General features: G+C 37.7%; 2 protein-coding genes across 2 annotated transcripts in view; both read right to left on the reverse strand.

Annotated features, from left to right (window-relative positions):
* LOC132709591 (uncharacterized) overlaps positions 1 to 6,650 on the reverse strand; it is a 66,197-nt gene extending 59,547 nt beyond the window's left edge. The window contains exons 1-7 of the mRNA XM_060683754.2: positions 6,313 to 6,650; positions 6,138 to 6,216; positions 4,463 to 4,608; positions 1,532 to 1,624; positions 1,352 to 1,405; positions 366 to 437; positions 233 to 259 (exon numbers count right to left, since the gene is read on the reverse strand). Of these exons, the coding sequence (XP_060539737.2) occupies positions 233 to 259; positions 366 to 437; positions 1,352 to 1,405; positions 1,532 to 1,624; positions 4,463 to 4,608; positions 6,138 to 6,216; positions 6,313 to 6,648 (807 nt within the window). The 5' untranslated portion in view covers positions 6,649 to 6,650. The remainder of the gene's footprint in view (positions 1 to 232; positions 260 to 365; positions 438 to 1,351; positions 1,406 to 1,531; positions 1,625 to 4,462; positions 4,609 to 6,137; positions 6,217 to 6,312) is intronic.
* Positions 6,651 to 8,065: 1,415 nt separating this feature from the next.
* Positions 8,066 to 17,300, reverse strand: part of LOC148114268 (collagen alpha-6(VI) chain-like) — a 30,772-nt gene continuing 21,537 nt past the window's right edge. Inside the window, exons 6-8 of the mRNA XM_087893681.1 lie at positions 12,965 to 13,522; positions 9,412 to 9,987; positions 8,066 to 8,681 (exon numbers count right to left, since the gene is read on the reverse strand). Of these exons, the coding sequence (XP_087749807.1) occupies positions 8,080 to 8,681; positions 9,412 to 9,987; positions 12,965 to 13,522 (1,736 nt within the window). The 3' untranslated portion in view covers positions 8,066 to 8,079. The remainder of the gene's footprint in view (positions 8,682 to 9,411; positions 9,988 to 12,964; positions 13,523 to 17,300) is intronic.

Raw genomic sequence — 17,300 nt, forward strand, 5'->3', positions numbered from 1 at the left:
GCTTTTTATCTTTTGACATCATGTGTTGCTAGATTCTGATTTATTATTTTCTTGGTTGAGTGAATATTAAAATCCTCCCCTGCCTCCATAAATATCAGTAAGAATATCAAGGATATTGCAATTTCCAGAAATGGGAAGAAAGGGGGGAAATAGTGCTCATTTGGATATGACATCTAATTTAAGCATACAGTCCTTTTCTTTTAGTCCATGCTTTTAAATCAAGTTTTTGTACCTTCTCACCAATTATTCCTCTTTGTCCCTGAAAAAGAAGAGAGATATAAATACAATAATCTTAATTCAGCCAGTTACATAAAGAACTTTTTGTGAAAACTTTAAAGGTATTGGATAAATAATGTACTTCCTACCTTAGGGCCCCTATTGCCTCGGCAACCACTGTACCCTTTATCACCATCTGATCCTGACAACCCTCTTGGACCCTAACAATAGTGAAAATTAAGAAAGTTTATTATACAGAATTTGTATCAATTCCATGTCATGAACAGAGAATGTATTAGCTTTCACATATATATATACATGTGTACACATGCCCCATTACATGATTCTCTTTGGGGATGAACAGCATTAACAGCAGAGCACAGAAAAAGAAAAAGGAGTATTAAATTAGCAATAGCACTTAGACTTATATACCACTTTACAGTGCTTTTCAGCCCTCTCTAAAAAGTTTACAGAGTCAGCATATTGCCCCCAACAATCTGGGTCCTCATTTTACCCACCTCAGAAGGATGGAAGGCTGAGTCAATCTTGAGCCTGGTGAGATTTGAACTGCCAAATTGCAGGCAGCTGGCAGCCGGCAGAAGTAGCTAGCAGTATTGCACTCTGACCATTGCGCCATCATGGCTCATTGTAGAAATTATATTCATAGTTCTTTAAACTTTGACATCTTTTTCATAGAAACTCATGATAAGTCTTACACATTTTTCATTACTTCTATAAAGCTATCTAGCAAATCACAAAGTTTTCTGATATCTGGGTCTCATTAAGACCAATTTAATATTTTTAAAAAATATGTCTCTGCTGGACCAAATTCTGTGGGCAATCTGGGTATCCATAAAGAAGGGTAACAGAAAAAAAAATAAACAGCAGTTTCAGAAAACTTAAAACTGACACCAAAAATTATCCAAAAGGATGTCTAAATTGTGTCAAGCATGTCAGAAAAACAGAACATATTTAATGAAGATGGAAAATTTTGAGAGAATGAGTAACCAGAAGTAATGTAATGCAGAAGTAATGCTAGATGGTACAGAATCACTGCATGTTGTTTTGATTCTTATCATGATTTTTAAAGTATTTACTTTTTTGTAAATACATGAAATGTAATTTAATAACTTACTGGTGCCCCTTCATCTCCTAAGTGTCCTGGGCTTCCTTCAAAACCTTGAGGTCCCTGAAATTATAAGAATAATTGAAATCAAATATTATTTGAAGAATACATGATGATCCTACCTTGTACAAAGATTAATTAATTAATTATAAAGTATCTAAACAAATTGGTATTTTTTTTCTCCTTTACCTCCATTCCATATCTTCCTTGTTCACCTGGTTCTCCTTCTTCACCAATGCATTTGCAGTACATGCAGCAACAAGTCCGTTCAGCAATGTTACTCTTGCAAAAAGGAGATTGGTCTCAGTAATAAGAATCAAAATAAAATGTATCCTTTTATCAAGCTATAACATCAAGAAAAATATTGTAACAAGTTCTTTTAGCATCTCAAATAAGCATCACTATCAAATTGCAATTTTTCTCAGTTCACCACTTTGTCTCCCCTCTTAAGAAAAGATGATCACTCAATTGATTCAAGGCTCTTTTTCTAAGTACTGTATTTATTCAGCAGTTTTTGTTTTGTTTTGTTCATGTGAAAGATTTTTGTCAAAGAAAGGTATTTCAAAATGTTTATGCTGTTTTACAGTAATTTCAAACATGATTTTTGGTTAGTGGGCAGAAGCTACAAAATGCACTTTCCGGTCATAGTAGTCTATCTACTGGGAGAAGAAACATTTTTCTAGACTTCACAAGTTGAACAAAAGCAGTTACTGCTCTTTTTTTAAACACACTTTTGTTTCATAGGAGGGAGCTAGGTTAATTTAGAAAGGTTTTATTTTTGCTTTTCGTTAGGTCATTCCATCTTTGTTTTCTTATATACCAAATGCTACAGTAGAACACAAAAGGAGAACTTATAAGTGGATGGTTTCTATTAAGTTGAAGTAGAACTTATGTCTGAGTGGATATCAAAAGAAGAGACAAATCATATAGATGAACAATGCCAAACAACATAATAATACAGTTATGCCATACTAAAGTGCTTTATTCAATTTTTTCACATACATTTTCTTTGAATCAGATTACTGAAGTTTCTGAAAGTAAACCATGATTTTGCATGAACTCAGTCTATGGCTGTGTTATCAAACTACATTAAAAACTAATTCTGGCTTCATTCAGTTTGCAAAGACTGTCAATATTAAAAACTGTGTATCTTATCTGCCTTCACTTTATATGCAGCTTATGATGGAAAACAGTGCAAAAAGCTTTACAGGTTATCATTAATTAACAATGCAATCTTCCCAGATAGGATGAAACCAAGGTAGAAGATTTTCATTTTTCTCTGTAATGTGAATGTATAGTGGCAGGGCAGGAAGATGGAAATATTGTCCTGTACTATAGCTTTTTGCAATCTTGTATTTGTCCATATCTATAGAATTGAATCTACAGAATTTAGAAAGAGATAACATTCTATAACATTCTTAACAATCCCAGCATGCATTGGAACTTTCTGGACAGCTAGTCTAATGGCAGACTTTTCTTTCACCTCTCAAAGGATGGTAGCCAAATTTCTTGGCTCTCAAATCACAATAATTCACCCTTGTCCCATAGATTTAAATATTTCACCTGTACCACAGGTGAAATTCAGCCAGTTCTTACTGGTTCGCCCGAATTGTTAGTAAATTGCTTATGCAGTTCAGAGAACCGGTTTAAAATAAAGTGCAAGAGGTTTTTTTTTTTTTCTCTCCCTTCAGTTAATAGCTCCACTTAACAGTTGCAGCTGGAATGCAGACGATACATGCTGAATCAAGTCAATAAACAACAGAAACAGACAGAATTAGGGCAGGGAAACCCATCAATCACCCATCTAGGGATGAGATTAACCTCTTCCCTTCAAGAAGAAGGACAAGATTACAAACGTTTTCATTATAAAGAGTACTAAGTAACACTTCTGTGATCAGCTGTTACCCCCTGGAGTTTCCCAAGACCTTTTATAGCTGCTGCAGTGTTGGCTGCTTCTTGTTTCTTCCTGGGGGAAAAGATACAGGAGGGGACAATGATGCAACTTGATCATACAGGCCATGAATTTAATGCATGTGTGGTCCAGCCAGTTGTATGGCTTCTGCTGTGAAGCACCCAATTTAGAACATAGAGAATATAGAATAATAGTTGGAAGGGTTACTGGCTTATGGCAGCTCGCCCAGGCTTTCAATTAGCCTGAGCAGCTGCTCCTAGTTTTGTTCTCAGCTGCTGTGTTTGCTTTGAGGTTGACTTTTTTTAAGAAAGGGGAATGGCTGTTTTAAGTTTTCTGCATTGTTCCTGGCACTGTCCTTTTGGGGTGTACTTCCCTCACTCTTTTTGAAAGCCTCTAGTGATGGAGCACCCACAACTTCTGAAGGCAAGCTATTCCATTGGTTAATTGGTCTCACCCGTAGGAAATTTCTTTTTAGTCCTAGGTTGCTTCTCTCTTTGGTTAGTTTCCATCCGTTGTTTCTTGTTGTGCCTTTTGGTGCTTTGGAAAATAGATTAACTCCCTCATTTTTGTAGGAACCCCTCAAATTTCCTGATAGAACAATTAATTAGTGGAACAACTTGCCTCCAGAAGTTATAAATGCTCCAACACTGGAAGTTTTTAAGAGATTGGATAATCATTTGTCTGAAGTGGTGTAGGTTTCCAGCTTAAGCAGGGGGTTGGACTAGAAGATCTCCAAGGTCCTTTCCAACTCTGTTATTCTATTATATTCTAAATATTGGAACAGTGCTATTTTATTGTGCTATTGTATTGTGAGTTGGACTAAGGAGAAATTTCCTGAGACCAATCAAGTTGGCCATGCTCACTCAATCACATGACCCATTTCCCACAGAAAGCACTGGGAACCACAAAACCTGGGTAGGTGTGGCAGGGGGGTCATATGACTGGGTGGGAGTGACATTGAGTTGGCCATGCCCAGCCACTCATATGACCACCCAGCCACACCCAGCAACTCACATGACCACCAAGTCACACCCACCAAGCCATGCCCACAGAACCGGTAGGGAAAATTTTTGGATTTCACCACTGACCTGTACCAATTTATTCTAGATTTGAGCCTCTAAATTTGCAATCCTAACATCCTCCCCCAAAGTAGGGTCAACTGGATTTGGAAGGATTTACATATGCTTTCACTTTTCTGAATTGCTTACCATGTATTTGAACAATTGACTGGCAATATCTCTCATGCCAATATTCAGCTGGATCTTGTAGCCATAGCCTTTTCCAAATTCAATGAATTGCAGGTCATTAAAATTTGAAGCTCCTTCCAAAACCACAGTTATTAATGCATCCAATCCTGGTTAAAATATTTATAGTTATTTATAAGTATTCAACTAGTTCATTATTTTTAAGTATTCAACTTTGTAACAAAAATGTAATGCCTTCAGTTTATTCTAATAAAGGATTTAGGTTTTAATGTCCATGTAAAGATATTTTAATTTTTATAATGAGGTACTGCAGAAACAGTGTACTAGAAACTTTGATAAGGGGGGAAAAATCCAGTGATAGATTTGATTAATCATCTATAGTCCACACAAACAAAGCCCCCAGTTTTCCACATTTAAGCAATTTATCTCCAGGTCTGTTTCTGAGGACAGTCCTAGAATAATAAAAGGTATGTTGTGGAAATCTGCAATAGATAGAAAGTTACAGAGTGGATTAGACCAAGGGTTTAGTGAAAATGGAATTGGGCCTTAAGAAAATGGATTAAGGATTGTGCCTTAAGCAAACAACCATTATCTTTGTCCTGCTTTTGTCACAGTTTAATACAAATTAAATACTTAAGAGTTGCAAAATCTTTTATGCAAAATATTGCAAGACATGAACTATGACTAGTTAAGAAATATTACAGCTGAAAGAAATAGCTAAAGTGCCTAACTGTAATAATGGAAAAATTAATATGAAATAAATACACTCTTAATTGTAATTACAGTAAATGTTTTCGCGATTGCAAATCTGTGAGCCATATAGCATTTATCAGGCTTCTGTTGGCCAACTGATACACACGAACTCAACAACTTTTGAGAAATATATTATATAAAAGTTAAGAAACCGTTATGAAAGAATTCTGGCATCTGTTGTATATCGAATATAAATTTTATTTATTTATTAATTTTTTTTGCCACCATCTTGCCTCAAGGCAACTCTGGGTAGTTTATAAACTATAAATACAATAAAACCATAAAAATAAATATTTCTAATAATAAAAATAAGAATTGTAAGTAAAAAAATGGGGCAGGCAGGATGGAGGAGGGGAGGGATTTTCTATTGGTCTTTCTATCCCCTCCTTTTTTGTGAAATTTATAGTGAAATTGGTGTTCAGATTCTTGGGCCTTTCTCCCACTAAGCCTATGAGATGGGTAAGAAACCCTATTTCCATTCTGATATCAGATTATTTTCCTCTGACCAATAGGAAAACTATCACATCACCTCGGTGCTGAAGAAGTTTACTGCAGCAGCCATATATTGCCACATACTGACTAAGCTTAGAACTGCATTAATAATATGTAAGCCTGATTTGTCCCTATTTATACAATTTGTACTTTTCCTTATCATAGCTGATGATTAGTCTTTCTGGGAAATTAAAATTTGACATGAAATCCTTATCTCAAACATCTGATAATCGGGTTCCATTTTTTCTCCTAAACTTTCAAGGCTTATAGCTATGATCACAACAACTTGCCAATTTGTTGTGTCCAATAATCCTTTTCCCCAGATTTATAGCTCCCTTTTTTCCTTCTGGCTTTTGCATGGAAAGGGATTATTTTACTCAGAAATATGGGAATATGGAATGGTTAAATGAACTTAATAAAACTCACGACATACCTTTTTTTTTCAGTTCTTCTGATTTATCTTTCAGGGTCTCTATTCTATCATCCAAGCCATCTGAAAAGATTAGTAGTACCTAATATGAAAGTAAAAATAATAATGTATGGACTGCCTAAAATTGTATTATATAGAACTGATTTTGAATACAGAGGAATAAAAACAGAAAACTCACTTTCCTTCTGTTTGCAGATTTGATTTGGAATGTTTCCCAAAGTGAATCCAAGAACTCTGCAGTAAGATGAGATGCATTGGTGATGGTAGTACCCACAAGACTGTTTATAAGTTTTTCACTGTCAATTTGGAACTTTGATGCCACCGATGGATCTGTGTTTTTAATTTTCAGTGCCACACTGGTTTGTGTTTGTGATCCTGCATTACAGCTTAGGCTAGTTAAAGATGTGAGAGCGCTTATAATTTGAGGAAGATAGAATTCCAGCTGGGGCTGTCCAAGGAATACATGATCACCTTGATTTTGTGAAGAGACCTCTATTCCCACAACAATATCCATGAAGCATGCTATTGTTTGTTACAAAGGAGGAGGAAATAGCATCAATTACAGTAAATTACTATCAGAGGAAAAAGAAAGCAAAAAGCAAAAAAGAATGAATGGAGGAAATATGTTTTTATGATCACTAACCATGTCACAACATTAGAGCCTTGGTAGTACAGGGATTTAAGGCACCCTGTTATTAAGCTGGTTATTAAGACCAGCTGCCTGCAATTATTGCAGGGTTCGAATCTCGCCAAGGCTCAAGGTTGACTCAGCCTTCCATCCTTTCTAAGGTAGGTGAAATGAGGACCCAGTTTGTGGGGGCAATAAGCTGACTTTGTATAAATATACAAAAGGATGAAGGCTATTGCTGAGCACATTGTAAGCCGCCCTGAGTCTTCGGAGAAGGGCGGCATATAAATCAAATTTTAAAAAAAAACATTAAAAGGAGGACCATGAGACAATTAATCCAAAAACCTGACTCTGTTTGAATAAGGGGTGTCAAACTCAAGGCCCATGGGCCAGACCTGGCCCGCGGAGTGCTTAAATCTGACCAGAGGTGCCAACCTGGAAACAGCGAAGGACCGGACCGCAGTGCTTCTGCCAGCGAAAACAGAGCTCAGTAGGGCCAAGTGTGGCACTCCGTGCTCTGTTTTTGCTGGCAGAGGATTGCAGGAGGCTGTCGCAGCCAAAGATGAAGCTCAGGAGCCCGTTTTCTCTGGCAGAGTGCTCAGTCCGCCCCCAACACAAGTGATGTCATGCTGGCCATGTCCCCCCTGCCCATGCCCTCCTGTCCCCCCCCTTAAACACAACCCTGATGATGCCCTCAATGAAATTGAGTTTGACACCCCTGCTCTAAACCAATTAGAAATTTATCTGGTTCACTTTTAATGTGAAAATGTCTAATATGTACCTTCTGAACCTATATCTGATTCAAAATGCACTCGTATTCATATTTTTCATTAATTTGTGATGGAATGTATCAATCCAAATTCACCATACGAAAATATTTATACTATGAAAATGAAAACAATTAGGGGCATATTGAAAAAAGTGCACATAAACATGAATTAATGTATGTGTTTAGAGGGGTATATAAACAGAATATCTTTAATTAAATTTGGGAGGAAAGTTAATAATAGACTTGATAAATTTGTCCATCGCTAAACTAAATCAGAGATTTACTCTATTTTGTTAAGTTTTGCAATTGTTTAATGGTATATATTAGGTTACATTGACATGCACTTTAACAACAGACTTTATTTCAATTAAAAGTAGAAGAAAATCATCCTTGTTCTTTTTGCCCCTATTTAAAATAATTACTGGTGGCACACTTTGAACATTCACCAAGATTCATCTTTATAATATAAGAGATCAGATCTTTGTAACCTTATGATTAGATGGAACAAAAAACATGTAACCCATTTTTTTTTCCAAAAGGGAAAATTTTTAACTACTAGAGTGCTTGAAGTGAGAATACTTACATGTTTTATCTTCTTGCTCACAAATATCATCAACTAGTCTTTTTTTAATTATTTTCAGTTCGCTGAAATTATCAACTGTGTATTTTCTGTCTGAGGAGCCAGCTATCTGACTAAGCTGCAAATGGTCAATTCTCCCGACTCCTATGGCATATATGTCAACGCCTTTCTTTCTCAGATCTTCTGCTGCTTGAACAACTCTATCATGTGACCTTCCATCAGTGATCACCAGCAAGATCTGCTGGATCTTTTCATTTATTCTGCTGCCACCTTCTGGAGTAAAGTAGAGCTTCACTTTCTTAAGGGCAGCACCAATATATGTCTGAAGTCCTTCCATCTGTCGAATGTGTCTGATTTGATTTTCAAGTTCTGATTTGCGTGGGAAAATATTGAGGCTGAATTCTTCCTGGTATCTGTCACTATACTGAGCAATACCAATTTGCACATTGTGGGTGGTATCAAATGGATGAATTACATCTTGTAAAAAATTCTTCATCTTAGTGAAATCACTGTCACTTATACTATTAGAACCATCAATCAGGAATACCAGATCTGCTGGAATTCCACATTCTGCAATAGAGGAGAAAGAATATAATAATAAGGTATGAAAATAGTCTAAAATAAGATGAGAGAAGATTAACCAACAATGGATCCTAAAAAATAATCAGATGCTACAGTCAACCGGTGTAAGTTCTGCTTGTATTTTAGTTCTTATTTATTATATTTACTTTATGTTAAAGCTTTAATTAGGAAGAAAATTTCCAGTTCATAAAGAGATCATAAACTACCAGTCAGAAATTTCAGAATATCCTAAGAAATTTCTTGTTCAATCTTCTTACTTCTGGCTGGATGATACTAACTCATCAATTTATTTTGACTGAGCCCTGGAGTCCAACATCTACATATTTCAGTTGAACTATAATTCCGTAAAATAGCTTGGTAGTCATGCATAATTGCAGATGGTAAATTATATTTTTCCATAGAGATAAAAGCCATGATCCAGAAAAGTGTTTAGGTTTGTAATGCCCTAGAATATTATTTCGTATTGGGTCTTATTTAGTTTATTTTCTGGGTAGACACTTACAGAATTTCATTGCAAGACTATTACTCCAAAATATATGTGATTAGAATTATGTCCCAATAAACATTGTGAGTAACCATCACTTTGAAACCAGTTTCTGGTTTTAGACTGATTTTGTGTTGCATTTACTGCTCAGTAAATCACAATAGCATTTCAGTGTGGTACTTCCTTTTTCAGAAATATTCCATTACTTTTTTCTTGAAGAAAATAACCACCTACCTGGCTTTGAAACACCACAAATATTATCAGATAATCTGGGATAGAGATTTTTCAGACCTTCAAATCTATTTACATAGAAATATCTGTCTTCAGATCCTGCCATGATCAGGAGTTCATCTGGCTTGGCTCTTTCTATCCCAATAGCATAGATCACAATCCCACGAGCCCTGAGGTTCTTTGATACTTTCTCAAGGTCTGCTGAATCATGAGAATCCCCATCAGTTATCACTATGATAACTTGAGGAATGTTCTGGTGTTTGCGGCTCCCATGCTTCTTGGAGAAAAGGCTTTCTGAATGATGCAATGCCTTGGCTGTATATGTTGTTTCTCCTATAGGTTTATCATTCTGAATAGCCTCAATGATTGCCAATTTGGTATTGAACTGGTTGAGATAGAAAAATATTTCCGGCTCTGCAGAATATTTGACTGCTCCAAACTGAACTCGATCGTAGCCAACATCAGATTTTTTCACCAAGGTTATCATGAAATCTTTCATAATATCATATTCTTTGGGATCTATACTTCCAGAACCATCAATGACAAAAACAATATCTAGACGTTCTATTTTTCGGCATTCTACAATAAGAATAGGATGAACAGGTTACATGAAAGCACATCAAAATATTTGAAAACAGAAAACAGAATAACAAAGTTGGAAGGTATTTTGGAGGTCTTCTAGTCCAACCCCCTGCTTAGGCAGGAAACCCTACACCACTTCAGACAAATAGTTATCCAATTTGCAATATAAATAGTCTAAATTTCTTTTTGAGTAAAAAAAACCCTTTATGTATTAAATGTACATGCCACCCATTTCATCTAGATGCGACTGTAAGTGGCTTAGAAATCAATAAAAACAATAGAATAAAACATTAAAACAAATCAATATTAAAATTAAAATTGATTTAAAATTCATGGAAATTGAATTTACTGTGTCTCTAGGAGAACTTAATGCCTATTACAAAACCATTTCTTTAGAGGTCTTCACAATGCTAAAAATGTAGGTCTAATAGCACTATCATGTTTTCTTATTATAATTTTAGCTCACAGGACTATTTGCACATATCAACATTTTTTTGGGTGGGGGGAATAGTGTTTCAGCAGTGGAATGATCTGTTCCTATATCTACTTTCTTCATTTTAATGTAAACCAAAAATTTTGCCAAGGCTTGTAATACAAGGCTATTTCCATTCTAACCTTTTTTTCCTGAAAGGAATCAAAGCTATATTTAAAAACCTATTCCATGCCAATATTTAAAAACTCAATCACCTCAAATCGAGTTAATGTCTTAATAGACAGCCATAACTATTTTCATCTACTAAAAATTACAATGGCTTGGTTACATATCACATACATATTATATTTTGAGTTAAGACAGCAAGTTCCAAGTTTCTATTCTTAAAGAATGGCTTACAGCCTATGGAAGGTGAACTGCATATGGCTCCAGACTCATTTGTGTGGGCCCAGTACTCACCTAAGCATGGTAATAAAATTCTGCAACAAAATGTTAACAGTTTTATTTTATGATGGTTTAATTGTTTTGAATGAGCAGTTCATGCTTCCTTCCTTAATCAAGTAGATTAGCTTCACTATGAATTTGTTTCAAAATCAAACAATTTCCTAATCATCTCGCTTGCAACTCAGACAACACTTCATGAGTTAGTTCATCAAATTAAAATAAGTCAAATGCGAATTATAACAGTTGAAATTTATAACTGCCATACCTTGTTCACTACATTTGAAATAACTAAGTAACTATTACAGGCAAACATCAGGAATACCCATGAAAAATGCTTGGAAACTTCCAATAGTGCAGAATGCAACATCTGGACTTTTGACTAAAATCATGGGGGAGATGGCTAAGGAGGTGTACTCAGTCATGTGATTGCATATCAGGACCTTGACAACCAGCTCACATTTACAACCAGTAGCAGCATCCCATGGTTATTTGATACAATTACAATGTTTTTTCCATTTTCTTGCAGAAAATACTAAAAATCCCCATTGGATATGTTGAGTTCACTTAACAACCAGATGGTTTATTTAACAACCATGTGATTTGCTTAACAACTACAGTGAGTCACTTTACAACTATCATAAAAACATGGTGCCTCAACTTGCAACCACAACAATTTATGAGCCAAATAACTGGCTCCATTGTAATTGTAAACTGAGGACTACCCATAGAACATTCAGGAATAAACAGCTAAACAGTTTAGTCATATCTACAGATGCATTTATATATATGGAAGCAGCTGTGCTGGGCTTCCAAAATGACCTTTTCGATTTTGGACCACAAAATATCATAAATGTGGCCACACTGCCCAGTGAACTAGCTCAACCAACCAATACCTTCAGAAGTCAAATGTTTGCAATAGACCTCCCTGGTTAAACCAGTCCTGGCTAAGAATAGACTTCAGGCAAATAACTATATAACTAGTTGGAGCCAAATTTAAGAGATGTGATAGTGGTAGCCAGTCTTCTGAAGAAATGAAAGTCCTTCTACCAGATGGCATTCATACTAGCACAGCATTTTTATCATGGGATATAAGCTCTCAGCATCTTTGCCTCCTGCTGCATCTCATTTTGATGACCAATACTTAGGATGGCTATATACTGAACCTGAAACTTGGCATATTTTGGAACTTGATATATCAGTGTTCCTTATATTCTATTTGATTTCATTTGTTTCTTGAACTTATCTATCTGTTCTAATTAGGATTGTTTATAGTACCACATTGAGTAAATTGCTTAAGATGAATTGGTATGTTCCACTGCCTAATCTTGCCATAAAAGGGAAAGCAAATTTTGGAGAGTTGTGTCTATTTTCAGGAACTTCAATGAAATTAGAAAATTGTGTTCATTTAATTAGCAGTGTGAAAAAAAGCAACTGAACATAATAAATCAGAAGGTTAAGCTGTAATGAGCCTCTCTAGTGAGATACTGCATTAGGAAATTACTCTTAGCGAAGACTCTTGAACAGAGAGTCACAAGAAGTCAGATTGAACAAAACTAAGAGATTGATCTAGTACAGGGATGTCAAACTCAAGGCCCGGGGGCCAGATCCAGCCCATGGGGTGCTTAGATCTGGAAACAGTGAAGGACTGGCCCATGGTGCCTCTGCCAGCGAAAACGGAGCTCCGTTTTCCCTGGCAGAGGGTTGCAGGAGGCCATGGCAACTGAAAATGGAGCTGGGAGACAGTTTTCGCTGACAGAGCACTGGGGCCACCACAGCCACCCCCAACATGAGTGATGTCAAGCTAGTTACACCCATCCTGGCCATGCCCACCCTGGCCCCCCAAGGTCAAACACAACCCTGATGTGGCCCTCAATGAAATCGAGTTTGACACCCCGATCTAGTACTTTGGAGTTCAGTGTGATTCTGCTCATATATCAGCACAGGGATGACCATCTTGGCTCTATTGCACACCCTTTTTATAATGGGGATTGATTAATATTAATTTGTCTTTTCTACAGGCAAATTACTGTAGACTGAAGCCATATCCCCAGATATGTAGAAACTTGTATTCCCAGCAAACTGCCTGGGTACACTCACCATCAGAAGAGCTACATATTTCAAAGACAATCTCATTTTTGAAATACTTTAGAACCTCAAAATCTTCTACATAATACACCCTCTCAGGCTTCCCGCTGATCTCCATTAGCTGCATTTTGTTAGCCTGGAACAGCCCTACTGAGTAGATGATTATATTTTCCTCTCTCAAAGCTTCTGCATGGTTTTTCACCTCATCCTGTGCTTCTCCATTAGTTATCAGAATAAGAACTTTCTTGACATATAGCCGTGCTCCTTTGGCAGGTTTGAAATAATTGGACACAAATTGCAGTGCATCTCCAGTGAGTGTGCTCTCTCCCATAAGAGACATTCTCCCGATAGCATTGTTGATATCTGATTTTGTGAAGTGTTGATTTAGCTGAAATTCTTCTTGGCATTTATCACTGAATTGGACAACTCCAATGTGCACTGTCTCTGGACCAACGTCAGATTTGTCCACTAGCAACCTCATGAAGTTCTTCATTTTTTCAAAGTCCTCAGTCCCACTGCTTCTAGAGCTATCCACCAGAAACACAATATCTGTTTTCTTTTCTTTGCAGACTGTTAGAAGAGAAATAAAATAAATATTGTAATATTTACACTAGGCAAATATTTTAATATTTACACTAACCATTAAATAAAACATATTGGAAATGAATATACTCATGGTTGTTAAAATGATGGCATCTATAGCTTTAAATATCATTTTTCAGTTGTTAAATTATCTATAAGTTTTAGCTTATTATTATTTGGTAACTCGTATCTATGTAATACCCCAACCCTGGTATATATTCTACTTTCTGCTTAATTACAGGTAATCCACAGTTGAGTCCAAAATTTATCTAATTGAGAAATCTGTTAAGTGAGTTTTGCCAAGTGGTGAAATCCAATTTTTATACTACCGGTTCTGTGGGTGTGGTTTGGTGGGCATGGCAGGAAAAGGATACTGCAAAATCTCCATTCCCATCCAACTCCAGGGGAAGGATACTGCAAAATCCCTATTCCCTCCCCACTCCTGGGGGAAGGATCCACTCTGGGGCCAACCAGAGATGGTATTTGCTGGTTCTCCAAACTACTCAAAATTTTTGCTACCAGTTCTCCGAACTGCTCAAAATTTCCGCTATTGGTTCTCCAGAACCTGTCAGAACCTGCTGGATTTCACCCCTGGTTTGGCCCCATTTTATGACTTTTCTTTCCACATTTGTTAAGTGAATCACTGTAGTTGTTAAATTAATAACACGGTTGTTAAGTCATTCTGGCTTTCCCATTGACTTTGCTTGTCAGAAGGTCACAAAAGATGATCACATGATTCTGGAACACTGTAACTATCATATATTCACATATATTCAAGTCAGTTGTCAAGTATCCAAATGTAAATCATATGATCATACCATCATTCGTGGTCGTGCCACATCTTCATGGTGGGTGTCAGTTTGCTTCATGTATGGATTGGAGGGGTTTAAAGTGGCTAATGATGCAGCTGTGGTCTGGCTTCTGGTTTATGGTTGTGCTTCATCATCGGTGTGGGTTTGAGTTTGCTTTTTGCGTGGATGTGTGGTGGTGACGTCCTGTGTGGTTTTTGTGAGTGTGGGTCTGGTGTCATTCTTTGTTTTAGGGACTTGTTTGTCAATAAGGGTGGGTTTCCAAATGGCAAAAAGCAAACTCAAACCCACACCAATGATGAGGCATGACCACAAACCAGAAGCCAGACCACAGCTGCATCATTAGCCACTTTAAACCCCTCCAATCCATACATGAAGCAAACTGACACCCACCATGAAGATGTGGCACAATCATGAACGCAAAGCCAAACAACAGCAACGCAGCTCACCAGCTCAAATCCCCCTGCAACTCAGACTAACCCAAGCACAATCAACCCCCACCCAAACAGAACACACCCCATCCAATCAGAGCATAGCCAAGCTCCCACCCAATCAGTTCACACCCCCACTGGCAGTTAAAAGGAAGAAACAGCTGTGATCACACATTGCTCCTAGAAGCACAAAGCCGAAAACATCAGCCTGAAGATGACGAATGAGACTTCATCGAAACATCGCCAAGACACTTCCAATTTTACGTGGGAGAAAACTCGAATACAGTTTTGGTGTATTCGGGTCTTTTCCCGTGTAAGATTGAGAGTATCTTGGTGACATTTCGATGAGGTCTCACTCGTTATCTTCAGGCTGGTGTCTTCAGCTTGGTGCTTGTGCGAGGAAAGTATGATCGGAGCTGCCGTCTCTCTATAAATACTAGTGGGGAGGTGTGGGGTGCTGGCTTTGTTGCTGTGAGCTGGTTGGTTGCCTGTGTTGTTACATCTTGATTGGTTGATGGAATTAATGTTTGCAGATTAGTCAGCTGTTTCGCAATAGCCTGTGTGGTTGAGGTCCATGATGTGTGGCCATTAGTCTTTTGTGTTTTAACGACCTGGGTAATGGGCTGTATGTTAGCACTCACCAACTTGAGGAAAGACAATAACATAATCATTCTCCCAGCAGACAAAGGTAATGCCACAATGGTGATGAACACATCTGACTACCAAGCTAAACTATCCAACCTACTCCAAGATCCCGCTTACAAACCTCTAAATACAGACCCCATCACCTACCTGGCAAAAACCACCAAATCCAAAATAAAAGCCTCTCCCATCAGTGAAGAGATCCAGCAAAGAATCATCCCTAGAGAGAAATCATCCAGATGCCCCAAGCTCTATGGCCTCCCCAAGATACACAAAGAAGGAACACCACTCAGACCCATAGTCAGCTCCATAGGCTCACCTCTATAGAATTTTGCCAAATTTCTTGTCAAACAACTTCAGCCCTATGCAGAATTCATCACCTCACATGTACAAAACTCATTCCACTTCATAGAAACAATAAAAAAACAAAACCTACAACCCAGCGACCTACTGTGAGGTCATATCCCTCTTCACCCAAATACCTATTAAAGAAGCCTTTACAGCTATCCAAAACAAATACAACCCCCCCCAAGCACATCCTAGATGTGACCAACCATTGCCTAACCAACACATACTTCATCCACAATGGACAAAGATACAAACAGACAGAAGGAGCACCTATGGGATCACCCCTCTCACCTCTCATCGCAAACCGATACATGGAACACTTTGAAACCAACACTTTAGATAAATCTGAACACAAACCCAAATTCTGGCTTAGATATGTAGATGACACTTTCGTAATTTGGCCACACGGAAAAGAAAAACTGGACAACTTCCTCACACATATCAACAGCCTACACCCCAAAATACAATTTACTATGGAAATAGAAGCTAACAACCAATTCCCCTTTCTGGACATCCTAATCTACAAAAAACCCAATGGCTCCCTAGGACACACCATCTACCAGAAAAAAACACACACAAACCGCTACTTAAACGCTCAATCACATCACCACCCTGCACAGATCAACTCCATAGCCAAGACTCTCATCTCCAGAACCAAACGCCTAGCCAACGAAGACCACCTGAAAACTGAATTACACACTCTCACAAACATATTAATCTCTAACGGATTGCAAAGAAACACAATTACCAACCTAATCCAAAGGGAGACACCCCCCAAGAACCGAGACACAGAACAGGACAACGGCATCGCCCTCCTCCCTTACATCAAAGGCACCACAGATAAAATCAGCAAAATTCTCCACAAACATAATATCAAGACAGCCTTCTGCACTGACCAAAAAATAGCCAACATCTTAAGAAACCCCAAAGATAAGATCCAGCTAGAAAATCAAGGAGTCTATGAAATACCATGCAAAATCTGCCCAGCCACATACATTGGACAAACTAATAGGAGAATAAATGCATGCATTGCAGAACACAAGAACGCAATCAGAAAAGAAGAAAAAGCTTCCTCCCTTTTCCAGCACCTTAAAACAACAGGACATGAAATTGACTTTGAAGGAACCAAATTCATCTCCAAAACTGAACACTTCAACAAGAGAATATTCATGGAAGCCATCGAAATAGAGAAACACCCACATTATTCATGTTATGATACCTCCTGCCTACCAGACATCTGGAAACTAGCCCTAGTAACAGAAGAGTTCCAGCCATGAAGATTAACACCGGACCCAAGATAACACATGACACCACCACCAATTATCCTCACCAGATTCAAACACAAACCCATCCCATAGATGAAATACAACCACCATCCAGAAGCCAGACCACAGCGGCATCACCAGCTGCTGCAACCTCCTCTGATCCCCACAGAAAGCAAACTGACACATGCCATGAACACATGGCAAGACCTCAAACTCGGAGACAAACCAAAGCCCGGGATGTAGCATCACAGCCATCTGCTCAGGACATTAC

Source organism: Pantherophis guttatus, chromosome 4, assembly GCF_059756535.1.
Source record: "Pantherophis guttatus breed Tessera chromosome 4, ASM5975653v1, whole genome shotgun sequence".
Lineage (NCBI taxonomy): Eukaryota > Metazoa > Chordata > Lepidosauria > Squamata > Colubridae > Pantherophis > Pantherophis guttatus.